This window comes from Schistocerca serialis, chromosome 1, assembly GCF_023864345.2.
Source record: "Schistocerca serialis cubense isolate TAMUIC-IGC-003099 chromosome 1, iqSchSeri2.2, whole genome shotgun sequence".
Taxonomy (NCBI): Eukaryota; Metazoa; Arthropoda; class Insecta; order Orthoptera; family Acrididae; genus Schistocerca; species Schistocerca serialis.
In genome coordinates this window covers 487,623,238-487,649,509 of record NC_064638.1, presented here as the reverse complement: position 1 = coordinate 487,649,509, position 26,272 = coordinate 487,623,238, and the positions used below count along the sequence as shown (strand labels likewise).

Below are 26,272 nucleotides of genomic sequence, written 5' to 3'. Positions count from 1 at the left end.
GTTTTCTCACTACAGCATGATTTTAATGAGCAAAGAAGGTAACATGTTTTGCTCGGTTCTGCGTTGAGATATTCAATAAGCTTATTCGATCTGACGTTGCTCTGCAGCCAAAGTCCTAAGAACTTGGTTTCAGTATTGTTACCAACTGGTTCATCATTGATAAAGACTGATGGGATAAACATGTCCTTGTTAGGAACATTGTAGAATTTTAGTGCAATGGTTTTTTCACTGTTTATTACAAGCTGATTACTCTGTGCCTAGCTGCTAAGTTGTTTCGTGACCATGTTTGTTGCCTGCTGTAACTGTTCATTGTTGTCTCCTTTTAGTAGAAGCATGGTGTCATACGCAAATATGATTGTTTTATGTGCATCAGAATTTAAGTTTAGATCATTTATGTACAGAAGGGATCCCATTACTGATTCTAGGGGTACACTACATTTAATTTGTTGATAGTCAGATAAGTGTTCAGTTACAGTATTTAGTTCAATATTTGTGTGCTTGATGCACACTGTCTGCTTACGATTAGCCAGGAAGGAACTGATCCATTTGTTGGACAGACATCAAGTACCATATCTTTTAAGCTTTGATAGCAGAATTTTATGATCCACCATTTAAAAAGCTTTTGACAAATCAATAAATACTCCTCTTGATTCTTGTTTTATGTCCATCAGGTTTAGGATGGAACTGATGCACTTGTAAATAGCACTTGTTGCTGACCTCTTATTTCTGAATCCATGTTGTTCATTACATAGGATGCTGTGTCTATTTATAAATTTCAGAAGTTTGTCATACATAACTTTTTCTAGTATCACCAATGCCTGCAGACTTGGAATTTTTTAGTCCTTTTATTGCTTTATCTACTTCATCTTGTGAAACAGAACTGATGTACAGTGATCCTATACATGTACTTATTTTATATTCAAACATGGAACTCGTCAGCCTCAGTTGCAAATAGAAACCAATCTTTACCTAGGTTTCAGCCAAAATAATTTGGCCTTCTTCAGAAGCTATTGACAGTAAACTTTGGCATGCAATAGTTTAGTGTCAATAGCTTCTGAAGAAGGCCAAATTATTTTGACTGAAACCTTGGTAAAGACTGGTTTCTATTTTCAACTAAGGCTGACATATTATATGTTTAATTATCACAGTTGCTGATGGGGCTGCAAGATGTTAAAAATTCTTTATTTTATATTCATTTGCCTGGGTGCTCTTAAAGTTTGACTGTAACAAATTATCAGCAACACCTGTGAAAAATTTGTTAAATGTGTTGGATATTTCTAAGGGATTTGTTAGTTTTTTATTTTTATGTGATAGTGTTATATTTTTGCAGGACTGTATTCTCCATATTCTTTTTTTATAACACTCCACACAGCCTTCGATTTATTAGCAGAATTATAAATGAATTCATCATTATGCATTATTTTTGCTGCATTTATTACTTTATTTGATATTTTGGAGTATTTTTATAGTATGTGCATACTTTAGGTGAAGAATTTTTTTAGTTACATATTTCATGAAGTAGTCTTTTCTTCTGGCATGAAACCCTTATCCGCCTTGTGATCCAGCTGTTTGTTCTAGAGTTCCCCCGTATGGTTAATGTTTTCAGTGGGAATGCAATTTCAAAGAAATGGGCTAATCAATGAAAGTACTGAATTTTTCATTCACGTCATTCATTTTGTACACTTCTGACCTTTTCTTTCTGTAATAAGTTTTTGAAGTAGCTTACATTATCCTGATTATAACTTCTACATGCGGTTCTGAAATATATGTTGTTAATAATACGGCCTTGTACTTTTATGCTTAATATCTGAGCAAGATGGTCACCAAAACTTGCATTGACAATTTTTAGTGAGATGTTGTGTAAACTCTTCTTGACTAGAAACTGATCTAGAGCCATTTGGCAAGTTCCTGTTAGTTGGGTAGCGGCTTTTACTTCAGCCTTTAAATTATAGGATGTTGCAAGGTTCAAACGTGTCTCCCTACTTTCACTATTTGTGAGGAAATCAATATTGAAGTCACCACATATTATCATCTCACAACCCATTTTACTTACTTTATTTAGCAATGACTCCATTTTGTTTAAGAAAAGTTCAGAATTTCCAGATGGTGATAAGTAAACTGTAGCAATAACCAGGTTGAACTGAGTAATTTTTACAGCTGCAATTTCATAATCCTTTTCGACATTTGTTCTAGTTAAGTCAGGTAGGGTAATAAAATCTACATAATCCTTTGTGTAGATTGCTACCCCACCCTGCTAGCTGTTGTTCCTGCAGTAGTAAGCAGCCAAAATGAATTTGTTCATTTTCATATTATGGATTAATTCTAGGTTACGCCAGTGCTCAGAAATGCATAACACAGAGAGATCGTTAAGTTCATCTGCTAACAGTACATTCATTTCATCGATCTTATTATGCAGGGATTGCACATTATGGTGATAAATTTTTAGATAGGGTATATTCACAATTAGGTAATTGGGAATCATATTTACAGCATCACATACCTTTAGTTTAAATTAGGAACGTTAGCAGTGTTGTATTTTCATTCTTCTTTCTGGTTCATTTTGCTTTCCTCACTGTTGTTGGAAGGATGTCCAGGAAGCTGATAGATTTTTCTATTCCTTAGAAGTCTTTCTTTAATTATTTCACTAACACAATCATAAACAAATCTTTTCCCTTCAGAGTTCAAATGCATTCCATGCTTCGTGTGTCAGGCATGCCTATAGCTAATTTAGATCTACACTGAACTTGCTCATTGGTCAACATTAGGTCATACACAACGAAGGAAATTGGTGGACTTGGTTCATTTTCTGAACTAAGGCAAAATCTCTTTCTAGTCAGTGAAGCTTACATACCTAGCCCTAAGAATAAAAAGTAATATTTATTCCAGATCTTTCATACCTCACAACTAGTGCATTAAAATCTTATTACCCATCTTTAATGATTATGAAAAACATCTAATTGATTCAGAGTCTTCTAAAATGACATTTCATTAATGGAACTGTGCAAACACAAAATGAAGTTGACAAATGTTTATGGTAACACAGAATAAACATGATCAATTCAATATATAATGGTGGGGAATCCATTATCCCTAACAGGTTCAGTTGCTTTTTCCTTTCACTAAATTGTGTAAGCTCTCTCTTTCCTTTGACGAAAAGTATCAAAGTTCACATTCAAAATTTGCACAATTTTTTCAACTTTCAGTAAAAACACATTCAGCAGAAAGCTTTTCAAAAGATAATCATTTTATTGGCACAAAAATTTACTGAAGATTCAGGTGCTACGATGTGTGCTTTACAATCAAAATGTAGTAACTTACCTTGCAAACTGAGCACTCAGTATGGGTATCTTTCTTTGTTGGACAACATTCTGGATGTGGTAGAACAATATCATTTTTTGTAGAAAGTCTTCGAACATTCTCTTCAGCACCTTCCAGTGGCCTAGAAGTAACCATAATGACCTTCATTAAGAGTTAATGTAGCTATATATTTTGTGGAGAACGTTTCTTGCTTAGCTCATTTACAGTGTATTTGCTAACAGTATCCTATGCTGATGAACAGCTAATATTTTCTCTATCCTTCCAACAGAATGATACTGTTCCCAATTTCTTTTGCTGTTACATTCTGGTGGATCTAATACTTCCTTTTTTACTTTTGTCATTTTTAATTTTTGGGTTATGCATCCCCTGTCACAATACTGACACATACTGCTAGTTTTCTTCATTTATAGGTTTCTCAACCAATTATGATGTGGCCACCCCACAGACATAACACTGAATAATGCAAAATCATGGTCACATGCAAATATACGAGGTGTATTCGAAAAGTACTGAACCTTCTTCTTTCACATGGAAACCAATGAAGAGTGGGAGACTTTCTTCAATGAAGATGTGGTCAGGGACATTCATGTACAGTTGTGAAATTTTTCCTTCTAGCAGAAAGCATTAGTCGCTGATGACAGCCAATGAGTGAGGACACATATTGAGTACTTGTGGGAGTACAACAAGTGGTAAAATGGGGACACAGACTGAGCAGAAATATTGCGTCAACTATTGTCAAAAGCTTGGTGATCTCAAAGTGGAAACCACTTGCAAGATTCAACTGGATTTTGAGGATGATGCAATGAGCAACTTACGGATAAAGGAGTACTACAATTGCTTAAAAGATGACCACACACCAGTGGACAGCAAACTGCATTCACACAGATAGTCAACAAGCCCAAATGACATAATTGATCAAGTACAGACTTCAACTATGAAAGACCATCTTATCATAATAAACAAAACTGTGAACAAGATAGGTGTAACCTTGGATCAATATACTTAATTTTGAATGACTATTTGTCCACAAGGAGAATATCTGCAAAATTCATACTGAAACTGCTGACAATGGAGAAAACACAATGCTGTCTGGTAATTATACACAATGCTGTCTGGACAATGCAGACAGTAACCCCAACTTTCTGAACACCGCGATCACAGGTGGTGAGATTTGGGCTTATGGGTACAACCCAGAAACCAAGATGTAGTCATCATAGAGGAAACATCTGACATCCTCAAGGCCAAAAGGAGGACACCAGGTCCATAGCAATGTTAAGGCCATGTTGACCATTTTCTTTGACTCTCATGGGTGGTCCATCCTGTGTGTGCACCCCAAGACCAGACCATCAGAAAGGAATGCTACCAGGAGGGCCTTCGTCACCTTTGTTACGCCATGTGATGCAAATCACCAGCTTTGTAGGCAGAACAAACTTAGCAGTTTCATTATGATAACACATCCACCCATTCTGTGCACCCGATTCTGATTTTCCATGCTAAGCACAGCATTTCTGCAATTTGTCAGGCTCCCTTCTTCCCCAACATGGCTCTGCATGACTTTTGGCTATTTCCCAGACTCAAAATGCCCCTGAAAGGAATGGGATTTGAGCCAGGAGAAGATATCATGCAGAATGTGTTGACCTGCTAATCACCATTCCGAGAGGTGCATTCCAGAAATTTTTGCGACAACAGAGGGAGCACTAGGAGAAGTGTGTGCATTCTGAAAGAGACTACTTTGAAGGAGATGAGGGTTCTGTACCTACAGATCAATAAATGTACTTCTGCCAACCACCGATTTGATATTTTTTTAACATACTTCACAAGCTGATAGAGAGCTAAGACTTCAAGAAAAACATTAAAATCATTGTTCACAATAGTGGGCAAAGTATTTCAGCAGAAAGAAGAAAATGTTAGAACTTTAAAGTCATGAAACTGTTTTCTCTCCAGAGATTGATTTGAATACTAAGGAGCCATCAGCCTCCTTTGACTAGGCTACATGCCCACCCAGCCAATTTATTATGGAATCATAACAATGGTACAACCTGGAATTTTCCATATACACAATGCTTAACCTTCCCACATCAAACAAATATAAAAATATCTCTTCTTCACTCAATATTATATACAAGGGGTACATGATGTCTGTGCTAAGTAATCCTGTCAATATAACTCAAGATAGGAGAGGAGAACATACATAATGGCATAATAGCTCACATCAAAGCTACTGTAATACATTCCATGGCCCCCAAAGGACCAGCACTGCTTTACATTAATGAGGTATCACTTCAGTGATTTCAATGGCATTATTTGTTATTTATTATAAGACAGAAATGCTTGCAATTTCATTGATGTATCGTCCTTCAGGACAGAAGCTACTGCGTACAATTTCCTCCAACAACAAAACAGGAAAGTGTAAAATTGGGTGCATTGTTATCCCCTCAGCAGATATAGTTCAGGTTTACAGAATTATGCAATATGGAAGTGATGATTTCTTCTTCTATGTATGACTATGGACTTCATAAGACTACTGCTGATAAACAGATAGCTCCGTAGTCCCGCACTCATCCTGTTTCCCTTCTTATGCAGTGGTATGAACAACTTAGTTCTTCCATTCATCTGGGAAATTGTTCTCCTACCACTCTCTCTGGAATGGCTTAGGAATCCTTTACCACCTCTGCTCCACCATACTTGATTATTTCTGGAGCTATCTCATCAGGTCCTGCAGCCTTCCCTATTCTAACATGGTCAACCACCATTTCCACAGTCTCATGTTCTTTTACCTCTGCGTCCATTTCTTGGTCTTTCATAGTGTCGGACAATAATTCCTTCTTTGTGTACTCCCTCTGGATTTTTTAAAAACTTTTCTTCATAGTGTCTTCTCTACAACTCAAGCACCACCGGTTTCTCTGACACTAGCTTACTCTCACCCTTAATTGTCCTTGTTTGCTTCCCATATTCCCCTCTTAGTGCTTGTCTGGTTTTCCAGAAGCTCCTTGTGTTGCCCTGTCCTCAACCATGTTTCCAAATTCCTCCCAAGATTTCCATTTAGCTTCCTTCACTACAAGTTCCACTTCATTCCTTCTTTCCCTATACTCCAACCTGTCTTCTCCAAATGAGATTTTACGTACCTTTTCCAGGTTTCTGTCTTATCCTTCACCACCTGCTTCACTTCCACGTTCCACAAACTTGCTCTTTTCTTCCTTGTATCTTCTACTACCACCTTCCCATATACATCTTCTACTGACTGTAGTAAGACTGGTATCAACACAATCCACTTTACTTTAATATTGCCATCTTATTAGTTTTACTTAGCAGCCTTGTCATCACCAATTCTGCATACTGTTCCTTTTTCTTTTCCTTCTGAAATTCTTCAGTTTAATCAACTTGAATTCTTTGTTTTAGGTTTAGCTGGTTTCCTGAACCCAGTGTCCATCACCAACAGTCTATGATCTGCATCAAGTGCTACTCCTCATACAACCTTCACATCCATGATGTAATTCTGTATACCCTATGGATATATAAAGTAATCGATAATGCTTTATTTTTTACATTCTGACTCAGAGGTAGTATTGTGGACTTGTTTGTGAGGGGAAGAAAGGAGTTAGCCAGTTGGTTTTCCATGCAGATTTCTATCAGACACCTACCTCTATTGTTTTGGGTTCTCTCTCCACCATGGCTACCCATGCTACCACATGCTAATCTTTGGTGCTGAGCAAGTCTACCACTAAAATCTCCTCCTATTATTAATTGATGTCTTCTGGCTCTCTCTTTGTCCACATTCTGTTGTAGCTGTGGATAGAATTATTCTTTATCTAGTATATTGGAACCTTTGGGAGAATTCCCAAAGGAGGAAAGACTAGCTAGGTGATAGCCTCAGCCCCTTACTCTTTCACGTCTTCCTAGATGAAATAACAAAAACATGCAAGAGGTGAAGTCAAAGAACAAAGCTTTGAATGTGAAGACTACAACCAGTCTAACTCCAAACATTGCTTTATGCAGGTGATATACTATTGGTGGCTGAAACACCAGAAAAACTTCAGTAGGCTGTAGTGGAATAATACAAAACACTGATGAGAAGGGGAATGATAATGAATGCAGATAAAAGCAGAGTAATATGAGTTTCAAAACAGAACAGGCAGGAAGAACAACTCAATATACTCTGTAATGGAAAGCCTCTTGGAAAAGTAGACAGTTTTGAATATCTTGGAGCCATACTACATAATTAAGGAAGAACAGAACTAACAAAGCAGTCTCAGAATATTATCAGATGAATCACAGAAGAGTAGGGAAGAAAGGGGTAAGCATGAAAACTAAAATGTAAATTTATAGTGCATTATGGCATCAGTTACAGTGTATGGCATGGAAAGTGTGCCACTAGTAGGATTAATGTCATAGAAATGAAGTTCATGAGGGGAGCAGTAGGGCAGTAGGGAAGATCAGAAGAGACAGAGTTAGCAATGAAAGAATATGAGAAGAGGCTGGGCAGAAGAAAGCAATGCATCTGGTGGTTGAGGAGCATCGGTTAAGATGATACAGGTGTTTAAGAGAATGGGAGAGGAAAGAAAAGCTATGCAAGTATTTGAAATGTGTGAACAGAGAACTGGATGAGGGAGACCCCCCCCCCCCCCCCGCCCCCTCCCAATCCACATGAGAAGACAGGGTCAAGAAACTGGGACAAAGATGTTGAAAAACAATTATAAAAATGAAAAGATTGTGTGAGACTACAGAGGAATGGAAGAAATGGATGTAATGAAGCAACCCCAATGCTTGGAAGCATAAGGGAATCGAAAACGAAGAAGATAAAGCAACATCATAGCAAACAGAACACCCTTTTATTTGGAACTTTTTCTTGTACAATGGCTGACGTCGTTTTCTTTCTACTTCTTCTTATTTTGATCTTTGAATGAGCAACCAGCCATTCATTCATTAATGTCACAAAAATAAGCACTGAAAATAAATCTCTTTAAAATAGTTTCATACACAGATACAACAAGTTTCTGCAGTGCAGTTTCTAGTTTCATGTAATATAAAAAATTAGGATGCACTGTAGAGCAAATGATTATACTTTACTTTTTCATCTTGGATAACCTTATCTAGCACAAATTATTTAGTTATTCAAACAATAAAGTGTTAATTCCTACATGTGAACTGTTAGTCTCACCTCATGCAATATCCACATGCAAGATATCCATATGACGCATTCCAAGCAAACTGGCAACAAACTAGGGGTCTTTCCTGAAATAATATATCCCCTTTCTTGAAATGTTTTGTAGCAAACAATCCCTTTCCCTGTAACAAAAACAACATTGAGAATCTATAGAACTGTAAAATTAAGATACAAAATGGTCAGCATAAATATGTATTTGCTAACTGTTTCATTACTTCCAGATACTTAGGCTGTTATGAAACACCCATTTTAATAGTACAGTTCTGTGATGCTATTTGAATACTTTGGATTTAAGTGTTTGATTTGAGTCAGAATGTCATTCAGTCTTGTCTACCGATCGTACACAACGCACTGTTTACCAATTTTCTGATTTTTTACTTTTTGTAGTTGACACTGATGATGGGCATATATTCAACTCATAGCTTCCACCATTAACATCACACTTAAATTTCTTAAAATTGTTGAAAATATTATTGATTTTTTACCTTCTGTCTTGCAAAATCCCCCGTCCCTCTGCCTTTAGCACTTCTTGTGCATCAAAGCTGGAAAAATATAATTTTATGGTACTGCCCGGTTTAAATTTATATCCAAAAGAAATTCACACTATTTTTTTTAAAAATACAGTTTTCATTCTGCATGTGTGAAAGTTTTACAGTGTGTAAATACATCCTTCCCACTTGTTTTCAAACTTCATTCAACCTGTTCGCGTGATTGGCGCTGTCACAGCATGTCTTCAAGACAGCTGCTACACTTGACGTTCGTCAGAAGCAACGTGCCATCATAGAATTCCTGTGCTGTGAAATCGAGACAGTGGGAAACACCCACAAGAGGTTGAAAAAGGTGTATGGAGATGCTGCTGTCGATCGCAGTACAGTTAGTCAGTGGGAAAGCAGGTTACGTGATGAAAGCGGGCACGGCAATATTGAGGATTGTCCTCGCAGCGGCAGGCCTCGTACCGCACACACGCCAGACAATGTGCAGAGAGTTAACAAATTGGTGACTGGTGACAGACGCACCACAGTGAACGAATTGTCAAGCTACGTTGGGATAGGGGAAGGAAGTGTTTGTAGAATACTGAAAGTGCTGGCGTTAAAAAAGGTTTGTGCCAGGTGGGTTCCCAGGATGTTGACAGTGGCTCACAAAGAAACAAGAAAAATGGTATGCAGCAAACTTTTGGAACAGTACGAGAATGGTGGAGATGAATTTCTTGGAAGAATTGTGACAGTTAACGAAACATGGCTCCATCATTTTTCACCAGAGACGAAGAGGCTATCAATGGAGTGGCATCATGCAAATTCACCCAAGGAAAAAAAAAATTCAAAACCACACCTTCTGTTGGAAAAGTTATGGCTATGGTGTTTTTCGATTCCGAAGGACTCTTGCTTGTGGACATCTATGCCAAGTGAAACCACCATAAATTCTGATGCATATGTGACGGCTCTGAAGAAACTTCAAGCTCGACTGAGTCGCGTTAGACCACATCGGCAAAAGCACGATGTTTTGCTGTTGCACAACAATGCCTGGCCACATGTCAGTCAAAAAACCATGGAAGTGATCACAAAATTTGGATGGACAACACTGAAACACCGGCCTTACAGTCCTGAACTGGCTCAGTGTGACTATCATCTCTTTGTAAAACTGAAAGACTCTCTTCGTGGAACAATGTTTGAAGACTCCCTTGTGCATTCTGCCAAACAGTGGCTCCAAGAGGTTGGTCCAGAATTTTACCATGTGGGTATACAGGCGCTGGTTCCAAGATGGCATAAGGCAGTTGAGGGGGATGGAAATTATATGGAGAAATGAAAACATTGTTCCTAAAGGATTTATCTAAACACTGTAAAACTTTCAAACATGTAGAATAAAAGATGGATTTTAAAAAAAAAAAAATAGTGTGCATTTCTTTTGGAGTGACTGTCGTACATCTTTTCCATTAGGCAGTCATCTCCAGATACGGTTACAATTGGTGTCAATCTCTTGTGTGGCACTGTTGTAGATTTTCTTAGGAAGAGGATAGTAAAGCTGAGGATCACCGGATGTGGTATTTAATTATTGGTCCAAAATATGGGCCAGTAGAGACTATGTCATTGGAAATAGAATTACCCATACCTTTGTAGAAGGAACCAATCCATCTTTTACCTTATACAACATGGGAACACACACAAAAATTAAACAAAGTGGTCAGAGACTTCCTAATATTAATGCTTGAACTGTAAAGTAGAAAGTGGCCACTTTTTGAGTTAAGTTTTCTTACACCTGAGATAAGAATCATCCATGCAATCTTTGCCCCTTTCACCGTCAACTACACACATTGCTTAAAAATAGATAGTATAATTATTTTTTTAATTCATGGGTGACCGTATTGCAGTTACCATCTACATCTATAATTTGCAAACCACTGATAAGTGCATGGCAGATGGTGCACCATACTGTATCAGTTATAAGGTCTTTTCCTGTTCCATCCATGTATGGAGTGCAGGAAGAATGACTGTTTAAATGCCTCTGTGGATGTTGTAATTTATCTAATCCTGTCTTCACAATCTCTATGGGAGTTATCTGTACGGGTTTGTATTATATTCCTAGAAGTCATCATTTAAAACCTGTTCTTGAAAAAGTTTGAGTATATCTTCAACTGTCTGCTGGTTCAGTCCCGTTAACATCTCTGTAACATTCTCCCACTGGTCAAACAAACCTGGCCACGCTTGCTGCTCTTCTCTGTATAAGCCCAGTACTCCCTGTTAGTCCCATCTGGTACAGGTTTCACACACTTGAGCAATATTCTAAGATGGGTTGCATGAATGATTTGTGAGCAGTCTGCTTTGTAGATTTGTAGCCCACCAATTAAACCAAAGTTTGCTACATGCTTTATACCCACGACTGAGCCTTTGTGGTCATTGATCATTCCATTTCATGTCCCTAAAAATTGTTCCACACAGATATTCCAACTGAGAGTCATTGATACTGTTGTTACAAGACACTAAATTTTCTCTGTTTTGTGGAGGACAACATTTTACATTTCCAATCATTTAAAGCAGTCTGCCAACTGTGCTCCATGATGAAATCTTATTAAAACCTGACTGACTATTTGAGCTACTGCTTTTCGGACTGTATTTCCTTGTACAGAACTGTATCATCTGCAAAAAGTCTGAGATTATCAATCATATTTTCTGCAAGGTCATTAATATAAAACACGAACAGCAAGCGACCCAACACACTTCTCTGGGGCACAAGTGAAGTTACTACTACATCCAAGATGTGCCAGGTTCTCCTTACAAAATATTTCTCAGTCCAGTTACAAATTTCACTTACTACCCCATATGATCATATTTTTCATAAGTGTAGTTGTACTGAGCCAAATGCTTTTCAGAAATTGAGAAATACTATACCTAATTGACTGCTCTGATCCACAACTTTCAGTATGTCATGTGAGAAAGACAAGACAGATTTCAAATGAAATGGTTTTGAAATCCATGCTGGTTAGCATAGAGGTCATTTTGTTCTACGTACCTCATTATGTATGAGCTTGGAATATTTTCTAAGATTCTACAATGAATGGACATCAAGGATGTTTGACAGCAGTTTTGCTGATCACTTCTGCTATTTTTCTTGTAGACTGATGTGACCTGTGCTTTCTTCCAACTTCTGGGCAAAGTTTTTGTTGCAGCAATCTATGATAGATTACAGTTAACAGAGGGACTAACATAGCTACAAAGTGGGCAAAAATCTAATATGGATTCCTCAGGCTCTGGGGGTTTGTTCAGTTTTAATGATTTCAGGTGTTTCTCAATGCCAATGACACTAATATCTACTTCACTTATCTTTTCAGTTGTGTGAAACTGATATTGGGGCAATGCTCTTGGGTGGTGTTTTATAAAGGAATTTTTGAAAATTAGGTTAAGCATTTCTGCTTTTGTTTTGCTACTCTCAGTTTCAGTTCCTGTCTCACCCATGAGTGTCTGGACACTAACTTTTGTGTCACCAACAGCATTTACATGTAACCAGAACTTCTTTAGGTTTTGTGAAAGCTTTTTTGACAATGTTCTGCTACAGTAGTCACTGAAGGTCTTGTGCTTTGGTTTCTTGATAGCGAAATGAGTTTCATTGGCCATCTCTGTCTACAGCCCTAGGCTTTGTTTTAAACCAATTATGCAGTAATCTCCATTTCTTTACAGTGATTGTGTGCCATGGAAGGTCCCTCCCATTATGAACTGTTGTACTGGTACACATCTGTCTGGTGCATGGTAAACTATTCTTTTCAATTTTCTCCATAGTTCCTCTACATGGTCCTGCCCTGAGCTGAAAGTTTCAAATTCTTCATTGAGTTATGACACTACTGTCTTTGTTTAGTTTTCTGAACACTTAAATCTATGTTTTTAATAGCCCTTTGTATTTTGGTATTCATTATTTTTAAAACTGCCTCATGGTCACATATCAATTTCAATGCAGATATCCTCAAAGAGTCAGGTCTATTTGATACAGTAGCGTGCCAATAATTGGCACCTAAAATTTCATATATTATTGAAAATGCAAAGCCACACCTTTAGGATGGTTATGATCCCTCTCCACAGGTTGCTAAAATAATAAATCAAAATTCTTGGTTAAGGCAACAGTCTTCTTAAGTATACTGTAGACAATTTTTACACATGATCTGTAATTCAGGTACTTCCTTACGCTTCCAACTGCATACATGGAGGTGGAATATACTGGAACATCCACCATATTCATCTGATACAAGTTTGTGCAATTGCAACCTGTTTACCAATTTGAAGGAATCTCTTCATGGCACATGCTAAAACATAAGTGAAGACATCATCTGTGCCATAGCTCGATCCTTCCAAGAATTCAACAGAGATGGATGTGCTGACAGTGAATGATGCCTTCCATCTTTACGGAGGAAGGTGACACATGAAGGACGATTATATTGAGGGCATGTAATACAATGAACATCTGTCAGTAGCATCTGGTATGAATTATAACCAAGCTGCCATTACTTTTTATCCAACCCATGTGTAATCCTCAGTGAGAAGGGGGTAAATGTAATATAACTGAGTTACACCATGTACTAGGTTGCATGCTACACCGTGTGTGCCAACACATATTTAACTACAACATTGTGTATATTGATGCTTTTTATTGTTATGCAGGGTTACCAGAGGGAATATTCAGGAATGACGGGAATGATCATTTTAGGCAAAGAAAGAAGTCTAGTAAATACAAGTTCTAAAATGCTCAACTTAAGACCTACGAGCATTTTGTCATCTTCATTACTGTGAAACATCTCTTCTGCTGAAGACATGCTCATCACTCTTGAGGTGTGCACTTTAGAGCCCCATATTGACTGGACTTTTATGTTTTGAATGATTATTCCTATCATATCCCTGAATATTCACCATTCCACTTGTGACACCCTGTTTTTGTTTGCCCTGGCCATTTACACAGTTCTGCCTAAATGCAATATAGTATTTAACTTTGGACACAGTTTCTTTGATCATGTACTTGTCGTTTTGAAAAAATAGCCCTTATGAGAAAATATGACATGCAAATCCAGTACATTTTGAATATGAAGATTCTTTTAGAGACTAATTCATGATGGATGGGTATCAGCTTTGCTAGCTATTGAGAGAATAAATACTTCGTTGTTTTATCTAGCATTAGCACAGAAGCTGTCACATGACAAAAGGAAGTGAATAAAATCAAGGTTGAAGTTCAAAAAGACATCAACATTAACTTTATTAGAGAGATAACAAGGAATGGAAGAATGGGCAATACGAGGGATATATAGTTCGTTAAGTTTGTTATTCATATTAGCACAGAAATTTTACAAATCAAATTTCATCTTGTGATACACTTAACATGTTATCTTGGCTATGTTCAAGACATTCTCATTTGTTTCTCATGGATAACATGGACTAATGGCTAAACATTCAGCTGTGAAATTATCAGTGGGTGCCAAACCAACATGGTAAGAAAATTACAACATCAAATGAGAGAGCTATTAAATGTTTTGGATTTGGCAGTTCTTTAAGGAATGGATATACAACAGCTTGAAATGTAAAAGAACAGAAAATTTAAATAAAGAAAGAAAGACATTTCAAGCATAAAACAGTATATTTTGCCATTATTTTCTTTATGACATTTATACAATAAAATACAGAAAATTACATAGAACTGGTCATAAAAATCATTACCATCAGGAAAATAATAAAATGAGGGAACACTAATGGCACAGATTACTCATTGTTGTCACTTTTATTGTTTGTTACCACCACCAGTTTCAATTGGACCCATTTCTTCAGTGCTGTGTGTCTACGTGAGCATTCATGGAAGATAGATGCCATAAATTTCAACGGACTGAATATTTCCTCCTTTTTGATAACAGGTTTCACAATGGCACATGGGAACTGTCATAGCCAAGAATGACTTAGCATCACTTTTTGTTAAGATTTGTTATGTGTCAAGCATCAACTCTGAGAATATGGCATATGATTCTGAATGCCAAAACCAGATCCATTGAACTAAAAGCTAATTTATATGCCTTTCATGTTCAACTTTTGAATTTTTTTGTTGATATAAACTTAACCTGCTCCATTTCATGTACAAAAAAATGGATTTCATTTTCAACGTTGTCAGATTATACTGTACCTGCCAGGGGGTATATACAAAACTGTTTCTGGAGGCACATACAATATTTACACTATCCAACTTACTCAATGGGAATAATCATATGTAAAAAAACTTGTGACAAATTACTTGTATTTGCAAATTAACACTAAATATTCTACATCCCAGGATGGCACACTGTAAGGTTGTGATCTCACTCAGTGCATAACAGAATAACAATGTCATTTTTGTTGGCTGCATGAAGCTTTATATCTATATCTGAATAAAATCTGGAAATTAGCTTTCAACCTAAACACACATAAAATATTTTAACAGCAAATAGTTTCAAAACATCAATCAAGCACCAAATCCCACTGCATACTGTGCTGAGATATGGCAATAAACTTCTCACCTGTATTCAAATTTTAAAGGAAACTTCTGTACATGTTTTCGTTTACTGCCATCATCCACATATCATAGAGCCAAACTGGAAAGACAATGTAATTAAACTTTCTCAGAGTCTATTCAGACCTTTTTACTGAGAAAAATATTTCACAAGCTATTGCATGTGAAAGAATGGTTGTCTTTGGATGCATGGCAGTCTTTGCAGACTAGTATTGCTGAATCAAAGGACTTATTGTTTAAAGGGAACCTTTTACAATCCAGAAAATTACTCTCTATCATCTTATGTACTGTTATTGTCTGTTATTTTTATATTGACAAAAATTGTATAAAACTGATTACCAAACCCTACCAAAACACATGGGAAGACAAAACATCAATCTTCTGTTTTATCTCAAATGAATTTTGATCCTTATGATTTTCACTGGGATTTGAGACAATGGCTTCCTGTTTCAGCCAGTAAAAATTAATGAGTCCATTTTTATTGTAATGAAAGAAGATGGTATAAAATATAATTGTATATTTTTCAGATACTTATGCACCTTACACATTGTTACTCTATGATATTACACCAATAATTTGTTTATTTTTGGAAAGTGTAATTTGCTTCTCAATGTTCCCATTCTTATCCTACAGTGTTGTTTACACATTTCTGCTGCTGTTTTTGTGTTTCAAATACAGATTTATAAGCAGCAACTTGAAGACAGTCTGATATGGAATGGAGTTGAGGTGTATTGGCTTGTAGTATATGAAACAGAATAAAGCTGCATGCAGTGTAACGAATGTAGCTGTTTATGTGACTCGTATATAAATATTCATAGTCTTGAGATATATTCGTTGATACAAGTTTGTTACTTAAAGCAAAACAAAATACCAAGTAGGTCATAAGGTGGCACAGTGTTAAGGCCTTAGACCTGGAACAAAGGAGGGTTCAAATTTCTGCACAACCATCCACATTTAAGTTTCCTGTGGTTTTTCTGAGATTTTTAAAGTGAATGCTGGGATTGTTCCACTGAAAAGACCACAGTATATTTACTACTCGTTCCTTGTAGAATGAGCTAAATTTACTCTGATTAAAGCTGCTTGCAATAGCAGCACAATGCGGTCACACACTCACAAGGATTTTATTGACAGGAACTACTTTTTAAATTATCTTGTTCAGTTGTTATTTTGACCTCTTGATCAGCATACTTATGTAATCAGTGAACACATTAAGGTAACTTAAAACCTATTAAATATATGCCAGGTTAATATACACAGTGAATAAATGGAACCTAGCAAATTCTGATGTTCAAAGCCACTATATTTTATGTTCCACCATTTGAGTGCATCTTTACCATATGTTGAGGTAATCATCTTATTTATGCAGGTTAACCACCCCCTCTCTTCTCTAAATCTTGTAAAGCAATCTCATTAATAGCACAACACCAACATTCCTTGTAGTAGGTTATGATGTACACAGTAAGTCATTTTGGTGGCTCACAGAAAAAGCTAGTAAGATCATTTTTGTCTTGTTTATCTCCCTCCATAACTTCAATACAGTGGTCAAACTGGTTCTATATCTAAACTTAATTTCTGAGACATGGTTCTGTATTCTATTGCAGGCTACTTTATGAAAACTATAAACTACAAGAAATGAAACTGATCTGTAATTAGAAGCGCAATGTTTGCTTCGTTGTTGTTATCTTTAGTCCGAAGACTGGTTTGATGCAGCCCTACATGTGAGTCTGTTCTGTGCAAGTCTCTCTATCTCTGCATAACTACTGCAACATGTATCCAGTGAACATACTTATGGTACTTGTCTGGACCAATTACTCAAAGCTTTGTCTCAATATGCAACTGTAAATGGAAATGGTTTGTTCCCACTTTTGTATTGCATTCTTTAAGTGTAAATACAGTGTCCACTAACTGCAAATTTTTAACAGGATCACACCATTAAGTCTGGATAAGATTTTAACTTATTTTTATAGAAACTTTTATAGCAATTGTGTTACAAAAATTATCATCATCTCTGAAATACTAATATGCAAGCATGCCTTTAATACAGATGACTGGTATTAGTGTGTGCAATATTAACCTGAGTAACATTAGCATGCATATATGGTTTAATTTTATACCTTGAACCTTCTGACATTGCTTGTTAAAACACATTGAAACTGATGCCCATTAACTTAAATTCATCACCTAACCTTTTGCCATTAGTTTAGTTTATTCTTAACATTTCCCCAGAAAATGTTTGCTTAGCAATTTTTTGTCCCTATTTTCTCTGCTGCTCAGATGAGATTTTGAGCTCTTCATAGAAACATTTGAAATGAGTCAATTCTTGACTGCAGTCCATTTCGTCAAGCAAAACAGAGTTATCCTCTCTGGAGCAATTATATTCTGATCTACTATGTTAACCATTTACTCTCCATTTTCTCTGTTTTAACTTACACTTAACCACACCGAACTGCAATCTGTCTTAAGAAGTTAGTTTGAGACTGCCATGAAGACATTTCTAAATGAGTTAATCCTCTTTATCTACAGAGTCAGCCGACTGTACATCTGCAAAGCATTTCTGTAATTTCTAAATATTGTGGGTGTCATTACACTGCTTTTGATCTTTCAGTGGTTAACACCAATAATTCTGTTACAACTCATCCTGCATATCTTAAGACTAAATATTGTTACTCTCTGAATTCAGTAGACATTGCACTGATGTTACTGAATGCACTCATACATTTTGTAATGAATATAGTCTGTGGAAGACATATACGAGGTGGACAGAAATGGCGTGAAAAGTTTGTAAAGGTGTTGCAGGTGAGGTTGAGCTGAGAAATAATTGTTAAGGGAAAAATTAAATATGCTGTTCCATTTTGAAGTTATTTAGCAATGAAATTTAGCCAACTGGGTCATTGCACATGCAAATTCAAGCAGCCTGTTAAAGACAATATCACCAAATACGTTCTTTATTTGGTTTCCTCACACTGAACAAATATCCTTTTGCTCATCTACCTTAAATTTATCACTTGCAAAAAAAAGGCCACTTTAGTGCATGCAGGTGCTTTAATTTGCATGGACAATGACCTGTTTGGCTAACTTTAGTGCTAAATAGCTCCAAAATGGCAAAATGTATGAATTTTTCTCTTAACAATTATCTCTCAACACAGCCTTATAAGCTTTTCAAACTGTTTCTGACCACCCTGTATGATACATTCACCAGGCAACTGTCAACTAATTTCCAAAATACTGCATTCAAACATACAAACTAACAGTTTCACTAGAGCATTTTTTATCACAAAAGGAGCATCCACAGTAATGTTCCTGCACAACTGACATCCATTTTTCCATTGTGTCACCAGAATATACTGATTTAATCAGCTACCTTACACTCTTGCTCACATTTTCCAAACTCCAAAGCTGCTGTAGTTGTGGAGGCTAGTTAACTAGCAGTACATATATTGCTTTTCAAACTATCCTTAAAAATATTTAATTCAAATTCTGCAAGCAGACGTGTTTTGGATTCTTTGGTCAAAGCCTGTTTAATTGGTAATCTGATGCTTTCTGCTAGTGAAACATTAGATTACCAATCAGTCTTTGGCTAAAGACCTCTAAACAGATACCATTAGCCCATGTGTCAAGAAGTGGCAGTGAAAGTCCCCAAGATGACAGATGTCTATTGTAAAGAGAAGCTGCGTAGAGCTAGTTTTGCTAAACAAGTGCTCCAAAAATACTGACTAGATCAAAATTATTTGGGTCACTGGAAGTGTCCAATTCCACCAGTCTGCTTTGACTTGTGACCTAATGGTGGTGGTGTGTGTGACATCACTGCAGTGCGGTGGATATCGTGTTGTCTCCGACAGTGCTCCCTGTTGATTTTAATGTGTGGTACTGGGGTCAGACCTGGCTTGTTTATGTGTGTGGCATTTTTGTTAGGTCTGATTAGTTAGGTACTTGACATCATTTTTTAATCCCTGTGTGTGGGAGGAGGGGGGGGGGGGGGGGCAAGGGGGTGTGTTTTGACCAACTTATATGATTTTATCAGAGGCTTTTGTTGGTAAGTAATTTTTGTTTTGGTTTTATTCTGTAATAATTGTGACATATTGTCTGTCTTATGTGTCTGGTATTTCAGTTGTGTTTTAATTGATCTAGCAAATACAGGCGTTTCGGTTCCAGTGGCATTCTGCAAGTTATGTAGGTGCGTGAAGTTTCTTGTTATTTTACTTGTGGACTACCAGTAGGTATCCAGAGCTGTATTCGAGCTATATAGGTCAAGGGAAATGTTCAATTCCACTTTTCATAGTTGCGGGTGTTGGCTTTTTGGTATCAAGGGCTTTGTTTGAGCTATGTAGGTCAAGTGAAGAGTATTATTCCTGTTGGTTTTGTGGTTGTAGTGCTACATTTTAAGTTGAGATTTTTTTTGGACATGATTTGTTTTGGGATTGTGTGGAATTTGATATTTATTTTCATACATTCATCTCGTCCCCACCCTGCACCCCATATTTCCCACGGTTATCCCATTAGTTTCACTGTATTATTGGAGTGAGATGTTCTTATATCATTTAAATTTTTGTTCAGATTTGTTGGCATATGTACATAGGAACATCATTGCCATTTTGTATATGCTGGAAGTAGGTGTTTCCACCATATTTATGATGTCATGGGTCAAAGCAGACGGATGGAATCTGACACTTCCCTAATGCCAAACATTTTGGTACAGTCCATCTGCTGCATTAATAGGAATATATTGGGCACTATGATAGTAAGAATCCTGTGCCCTGCACTTCACTATGGCATGGGCAATGCAAGTGTACATACAAATGACTTAGTACTGAATACTTATTACTGATAGAGATACTGCGAAGCACATATGGTTCATTGAGTCCAGTTTTTGTTTCTCTGCAATTTCTCCATATGTCAAGATGGAGCTATTTTTCCAGCATTCCCGAAGACTTTGCGAATCTCCCAAATCTATAACATGTAACTCAGTAAACCCAAACACAGACACCTTAACAGCTGTTTCATTAGACAGCCAATATCAATGGCAAATTGTGTTGCAATCTAAATGTTAATACAAGTTGAATTTTGCAATTCTGATCAATAGATTGGGCTTAAATCAGTCTGGTGCATTATTCAGTTAAACAACACCTGACACTGAACAGTCCATATCTGCAACAGCGAGAGTACAACTACTGCATGATAGGATTGAAGACAGTGAAGCACAGCACAACTGCCTTTACTCACTGCTGGTAGTACAGCAGTTCTTGTAAGGTAGCCACCATCAATAAATAACATCGAAGTTCATGGCACAACACCACGCTAATCTGAGGCCCCGTTGACTGTACATGTAAAACTACACTCCAATAACATTCTGTTTGTAATGAGAAGCAAAACACAATTTTTTGTTGCACTGGTAATTTGCACAAAGCACCTCGTGTGCAAAGTTTGCTAATTCCACTTACATGTCACACAAACACTGAAAAAAATATCTTCTCAAACACCAGGCAAAAGGCACATGACAACTCAGGGGGAATAGCCAGTACTATATTACTAGAGAACAATGGGACAAAAAGCAGCATCCATCGACCATGTCATATGTACTCTACAGAGTAATAGGAAAAGGCTTAAAAGGAGGAAATTTTAAGAGACATTTGATGGAAATTTAACACAATATCCTCCTTTGCAAAAGATATCACTGCTCTGTAAATAAGAATACTACTTTATTTTCTTCTAATTTTTATCCTGCTAGCAATAAAGAAACCCTTTAATATAAAATACTCGAGTGGTTAATGTTTGATATCTTTTTAGGGAGAAAAGCTCAAAAGTACATAAAAAATGAAAAAGCGACTAAAGTAATTCATTTGAAACCTCCAGAATGACAAGCAATTATCATTCTTTGTACAAGTAAAGTGATCATTGAGTTGACCTGCAATTGTAATCACCATGGACATAATGTTTTCAAAACTTCATTCTTCTGGACCAAGACTTCAAATTTATGTGGCTGATGTGACTCAGTGTGGTTATTTAGTGTACTTCTAGAAACATTTGTTTAGCTAATCAGAGTGAAAAAATAAATATTTTACCATATGAAAATAATATCCAGTTTATTCCATTTTCTTTCTCAACATTTGCTTCCTTCCAGAATGAGATTTTTCACTCTGCAGCACACACTCCGCTGCAGAGTGAAAATCTCATTCTGGAAACATCCTCCAGGCTGTGGCTAAGCCATGTCTCCGCAATATCCTTTCTTTCAGGAGCGCTAGTTCTGCAAGGTGCACAGGAGAGCTTCTGTAAAGTTTGGAAGGTAGGAGACGAGGTACTGGCAAAAGTAAAGCTGTGAGAACGGGGCGTGAGTCATGCTTGGGTAGCTCAGTTGGTAGAGCACTTGCCCGTGAAAGACAAAGGTCCCGAGTTAGAGTCTCGGTCCGGCACACAGTTTTAATCTGCCAGATAGTTTCATTTGCTTTCTTCTTTGTCAACTACAATTCTCTGCAAATACTCAAAGCAAAGTTTAAAACTATTTATAAATAAAAATGCTGCAGACTGTTACATAAACAGAAACTTAGTCTTAAGTTATCTTTGTAAAAACTTCATGGGGGTCTCCCCCCCTTCCCTCCCCCCCCTCCCAAATTACAAAAGTCAAAGTGTACGAATGTCTTATTACTTTCTCCAAATTAACAGTCTGACACAGCAACAAAATTACCCATCTCCTTTCAAAAATACACACTGAACAACAATCTTGTATCCTATAGTTCAAATGTTCCAGTCAACAAACTATTGAAAACAGTCTGCCATTGATCAATATCTGTGAGTGCACAGTTACAAAGAAGTTTCTGTATTCTGTAAGAATTACAACTCTTAATTTTTATCGCATAACAGCACTCCTCTGTCAGACCCAGCCTTACTATTATATCAATATGTAACTAACCAAAGTGGAGAAAGCTAAACAGTTTTGCTGTTATCGTACATAGTACTTAGTTTACCACTGAGTTACATCCATGTCATTGATATCATCAATTCTATATCAAAAAACTGAATATGAGCATGCAGTCTACTTTGGCAATTAAAACAAGAGTTCAATGTTAGGAGTCTTAGGTCTGAACGAAATTATTTGGCCAACACATAAAAGTATTAAACCAGTCTGATCATGCAAATTAAATGTAACAGGCTGTAATTCCTTTCTAAACCGAAATTACCCAAGTCACACGTCAATTGTGGGACGCAAAAATTAATAAATAAAAAGACAGCCATTAAATCTCGTAATTTCTAACATTTTTGTGGGAAACTATAGCGTCTTTGAAACCGTAGCCATACGAACAGGAGAGCAGAGCTCACCGCCAGTGTGGCACGCGTTAACAGCGGCTCCCTACGACAGAGACCGGCAAACGTAAAATATTTTATCTTCATACCTTTGGCTCCCCAATTTCTCTCACTTCCACACCCAGTTCCTCTGCTCCGGCGTCTTCCTTTTCTGTAGCCATCGGGAAGTCCTCACTTGAAAACCTATCACAGAAAATTACATTACGTGCGGTACCTTGCTATGGCACGAAGCCGGTACGGCGTATAAAATGCAAGTACGCATTAATCATTACAGTACATTAATGTATATTCTACTAATAACTTTCTATACGCGTATTAAATATTCAATACATTTTGACGCGCAACTAACAGGTAGTTATTTCGACGCAAGTTGTGATCTCCCAAGTAAGAAGTTCGCGTAACAAACGTAAAATGAGAAATGATCAAAATTCAAAGAAGGGGTAGCAAATTAGCTAAAGGCGCTAGAGAATAAAGTAAGAATTGTCTTTCTATCTAAAATTAATAATTGACAAGTCCCCTAACCCCCGCAAGCACTACGTCCAGCTAACTTCTGACAGCGCCGACAGAGCCAGACACGTCTCTGGCTACGAGTCCTCTCCCTCTGGTTGTCAATCTCGATATAGAGTACCTCACTTTCGTTCGAGGTATTGACATCACTCTTGGTTTGACAGTTATGGAAATATTATCTATGTGTATGTCTCAGTTTAGTGTAAAAAATTATCGGTAAGTTTTCAGTTACTTTGTAATCCATTGTGTGATTTCATTTTTAACGATACACACTTCAGCGTTTTATATTGGCAAATGTTGACGTCACGGGTGTCGAACGTACGAAAAGTTCTCAAATATTTCAGTAAAGAAATTTCACTTTGGATGACAGAGAGATTCAGAAAAATTATAATTTTTTTCCAATACCAGTCCCTAGTACTAAATTGATTCAGCTATGTTAAGGTTTTGGGCAAACGCTGCTTCAGTTTTGAAGGCATATTACATGATTGTAAAATCTATTATTATCCTTCCCTATGAAGTGTGAGGCTGTCAAGATGTGCCGATACTGCGTCTATTTGTTTGAGACTACTTTGAATCCTGACAACACAGAAGATTGTTGAATGTATATTCCAGGTGTGTTAAGCGATTATTACTCGCGCAAACAAAGTTGGCACTCGGCGCGGTGGTTGATGGGAGCGACTGTAAATGGAAAATTCCTTTACGGTCGCTCCCATCAGCCACGCGCCGAGTGTCAACTTTGTTTGCTCTTGTAATACATATCCCAGAGCTTATAGACTAGCGATCCGCAATCGTTGTTAAATGGTAACTGGAAACCACTGAAGATCGTTGTTTGTGTACAGCCAACTATGCGGTTGGGTCTCATGACCGAATGAAAGTAAATTTTCTACACTTTGTTGGTCGATGATGGATTAACCATGGTTACTTTTATTGCTGCTGCTTAAAATATGGATAGGGAAAGGACAACCATGGTTCAAATCGTATTTCTGTATTTGTTCAATCTGTTTGTTTAGTTACGTAATTTATGCCCACATTAGAGTACTATAATCAAACATTATACAACAGAGTCCACAATGAATAAGTTTACATCTTAACAGCCCTTACCCAAAAGATCCTCACTCGAAGTGATCTAGAGGCTCTTTCTTCTGCACATACTACATACGTCTTCTGTTGTGATGTTATGAATGTCAGTCATATGTATTTCTTCTCCAGTTGCAGCATCTCTTCTCTGTGTTCAATCTGATGTTTGTTAATGTTCATTTCATTTATATCCATACGTACTTCTTAAAACCATTTATTTTGTCTTACTGTTCCGAAAGTAGTCAAAAAGTTGTTTCAGGAGCATGGTATTTGGTAGGCGTGAAATGTGACAAAAAACACAACCCTTCTTTCTCGCATTGTATCTACAATGGATTCATTTTCTTGGTAAACCACCGAATTGGGCAATAGTCCCACTCACAATTTATTTGTTGTTTTTTATTGATAAACATTCTGAGTATTCTTGTAACAACTTTCTGCAGTTTATCGGTTGTTGCTTGAGTGTTTAGTTTAAATAAAGTTTCAGTTGCATACGTTGCCCCCAGTTTAACAGAAGAGGAATAATGCTGAAGTTTAACAGGTATTGAAAGTGATCTTTTTTGTAAGTTGGCCATGTAGTTCTTTGTGCACGTTACAATTTTGATGACCTGCTGTCTACTGATGCTGTTTCACTGACATTCTAAGTAATCATCTCAGCAAGACACATAACCTTTTTCACCACCTTAATTTTTTGAGCATTGTGGAGTGTAATGTGGGATGTGACAACTGGGAAGGTGGGTATCATTTCTGTTCTCTCAAAAGAAATTTTCCACCCCTCCTTTACCACAAATTGTTCAAGTTCTTCAATCTGAAACTTTGCTTTATCAATACTATTTCCTAACAACAACAAATGACCTGTAAAAGCAAGACAATTAAGTCAAATCTCTCTTCCAATCTTAAAAGATAGTGGATATATCTTGCAGTATTCATGCATAACATTCTATAGCACACAATTAAACAGTAATGGAGACAATCCATAACCTTGTCGAATGCTGTTGGAATGTCAAGACGTCCAGGGACTTCCTTCCCAAATCTTACTCTAGATATTTCTAAGAGTGACGTCAATGTGGTTGACAAGTTTCTGATGTAAACCAAATTGTGTGAGGATAGACAGGAGAAATGCACAATGGATACTGCCATAAGTTTTTTTTATATATATATCGACGAAGGTGATCACTAGCTTGTTGCCAGCCACGGTGGTCTCGCGGTTCTAGGCGCTCAGTCCGGAGCCACGCGACCGCTACGGTCGCAGGTTCGAATCCTGCCTCGGGCATGGATGTGTGTGATGTCTTTAGGTTAGTTAGGTATAAGTAGTTCTAAGTTCTAGGGGATTGATGACCAAAGATGTTAAGTCCCATAGTGCTCAGAGCCGTTTGAACCATTTGAACTAGCTTGTTGCTCTTGATCCTGCGGCATTTCATTATCCATTTAAGAGTAATAATTTGATGAAGACAGCTTCATCCCAGACGAAAACCTCCTTGATATTCATCTAATTCACCATCAAGCTGTTTATGAATTCTGAAATCAGAACCTTAGAGAAAATTTTGTAAGTGGTATGCAGCAAAGACATACCTCTGTAATTATTTGGATCCAATGTGAGACTTGAGTTTCTCCTGGCATATACAACTTTCAAACAGCTTACGGATATTCAGCCAGGTAATATTTTCAGCGACCGCCGTTATTTCGGCGTGAGTACACCCTCAGGGCAGTTTGGCTTGAAAAGGGTGGGGTGTACTCCCGCCGAAATATCTGTGGTCGGTGAAAATATTACCTTTCTGAGTACCCATAAGTTATTTGAATGTTTGGATCCAGTTTATCTCCTTTCTTGTGTAGTAGATGGTGTATTGCAACATTCCTCTGGCATTTTATCAACATTCAAAATGTCAATAAGATGTTCATGTAAATTCAGAA

The 26,272-nt window shown here is 37.1% G+C and overlaps 1 protein-coding gene across 3 annotated transcripts in view; it reads right to left on the bottom strand.

The window, feature by feature from the left end:
• LOC126473817 (histone-lysine N-trimethyltransferase SMYD5) overlaps window positions 1-23,392 on the bottom strand; it is an 83,696-nt gene extending 60,304 nt beyond the window's left edge. Inside the window, exons 1-4 of one of the 3 annotated variants that reach the window (XM_050101140.1) lie at window positions 23,303-23,392; window positions 22,870-22,963; window positions 8,477-8,604; window positions 3,319-3,439 (exon numbers count right to left, since the gene is read on the bottom strand). In XM_050101140.1, the coding sequence (XP_049957097.1) occupies window positions 3,319-3,439; window positions 8,477-8,604; window positions 22,870-22,941 (321 nt within the window). In that variant the 5' untranslated portion in view covers window positions 22,942-22,963; window positions 23,303-23,392. The other 2 variants (XM_050101131.1, XM_050101147.1) reach the window with 2 other exon arrangements.
• Window positions 23,393-26,272: the final 2,880 nt, after the last annotated feature.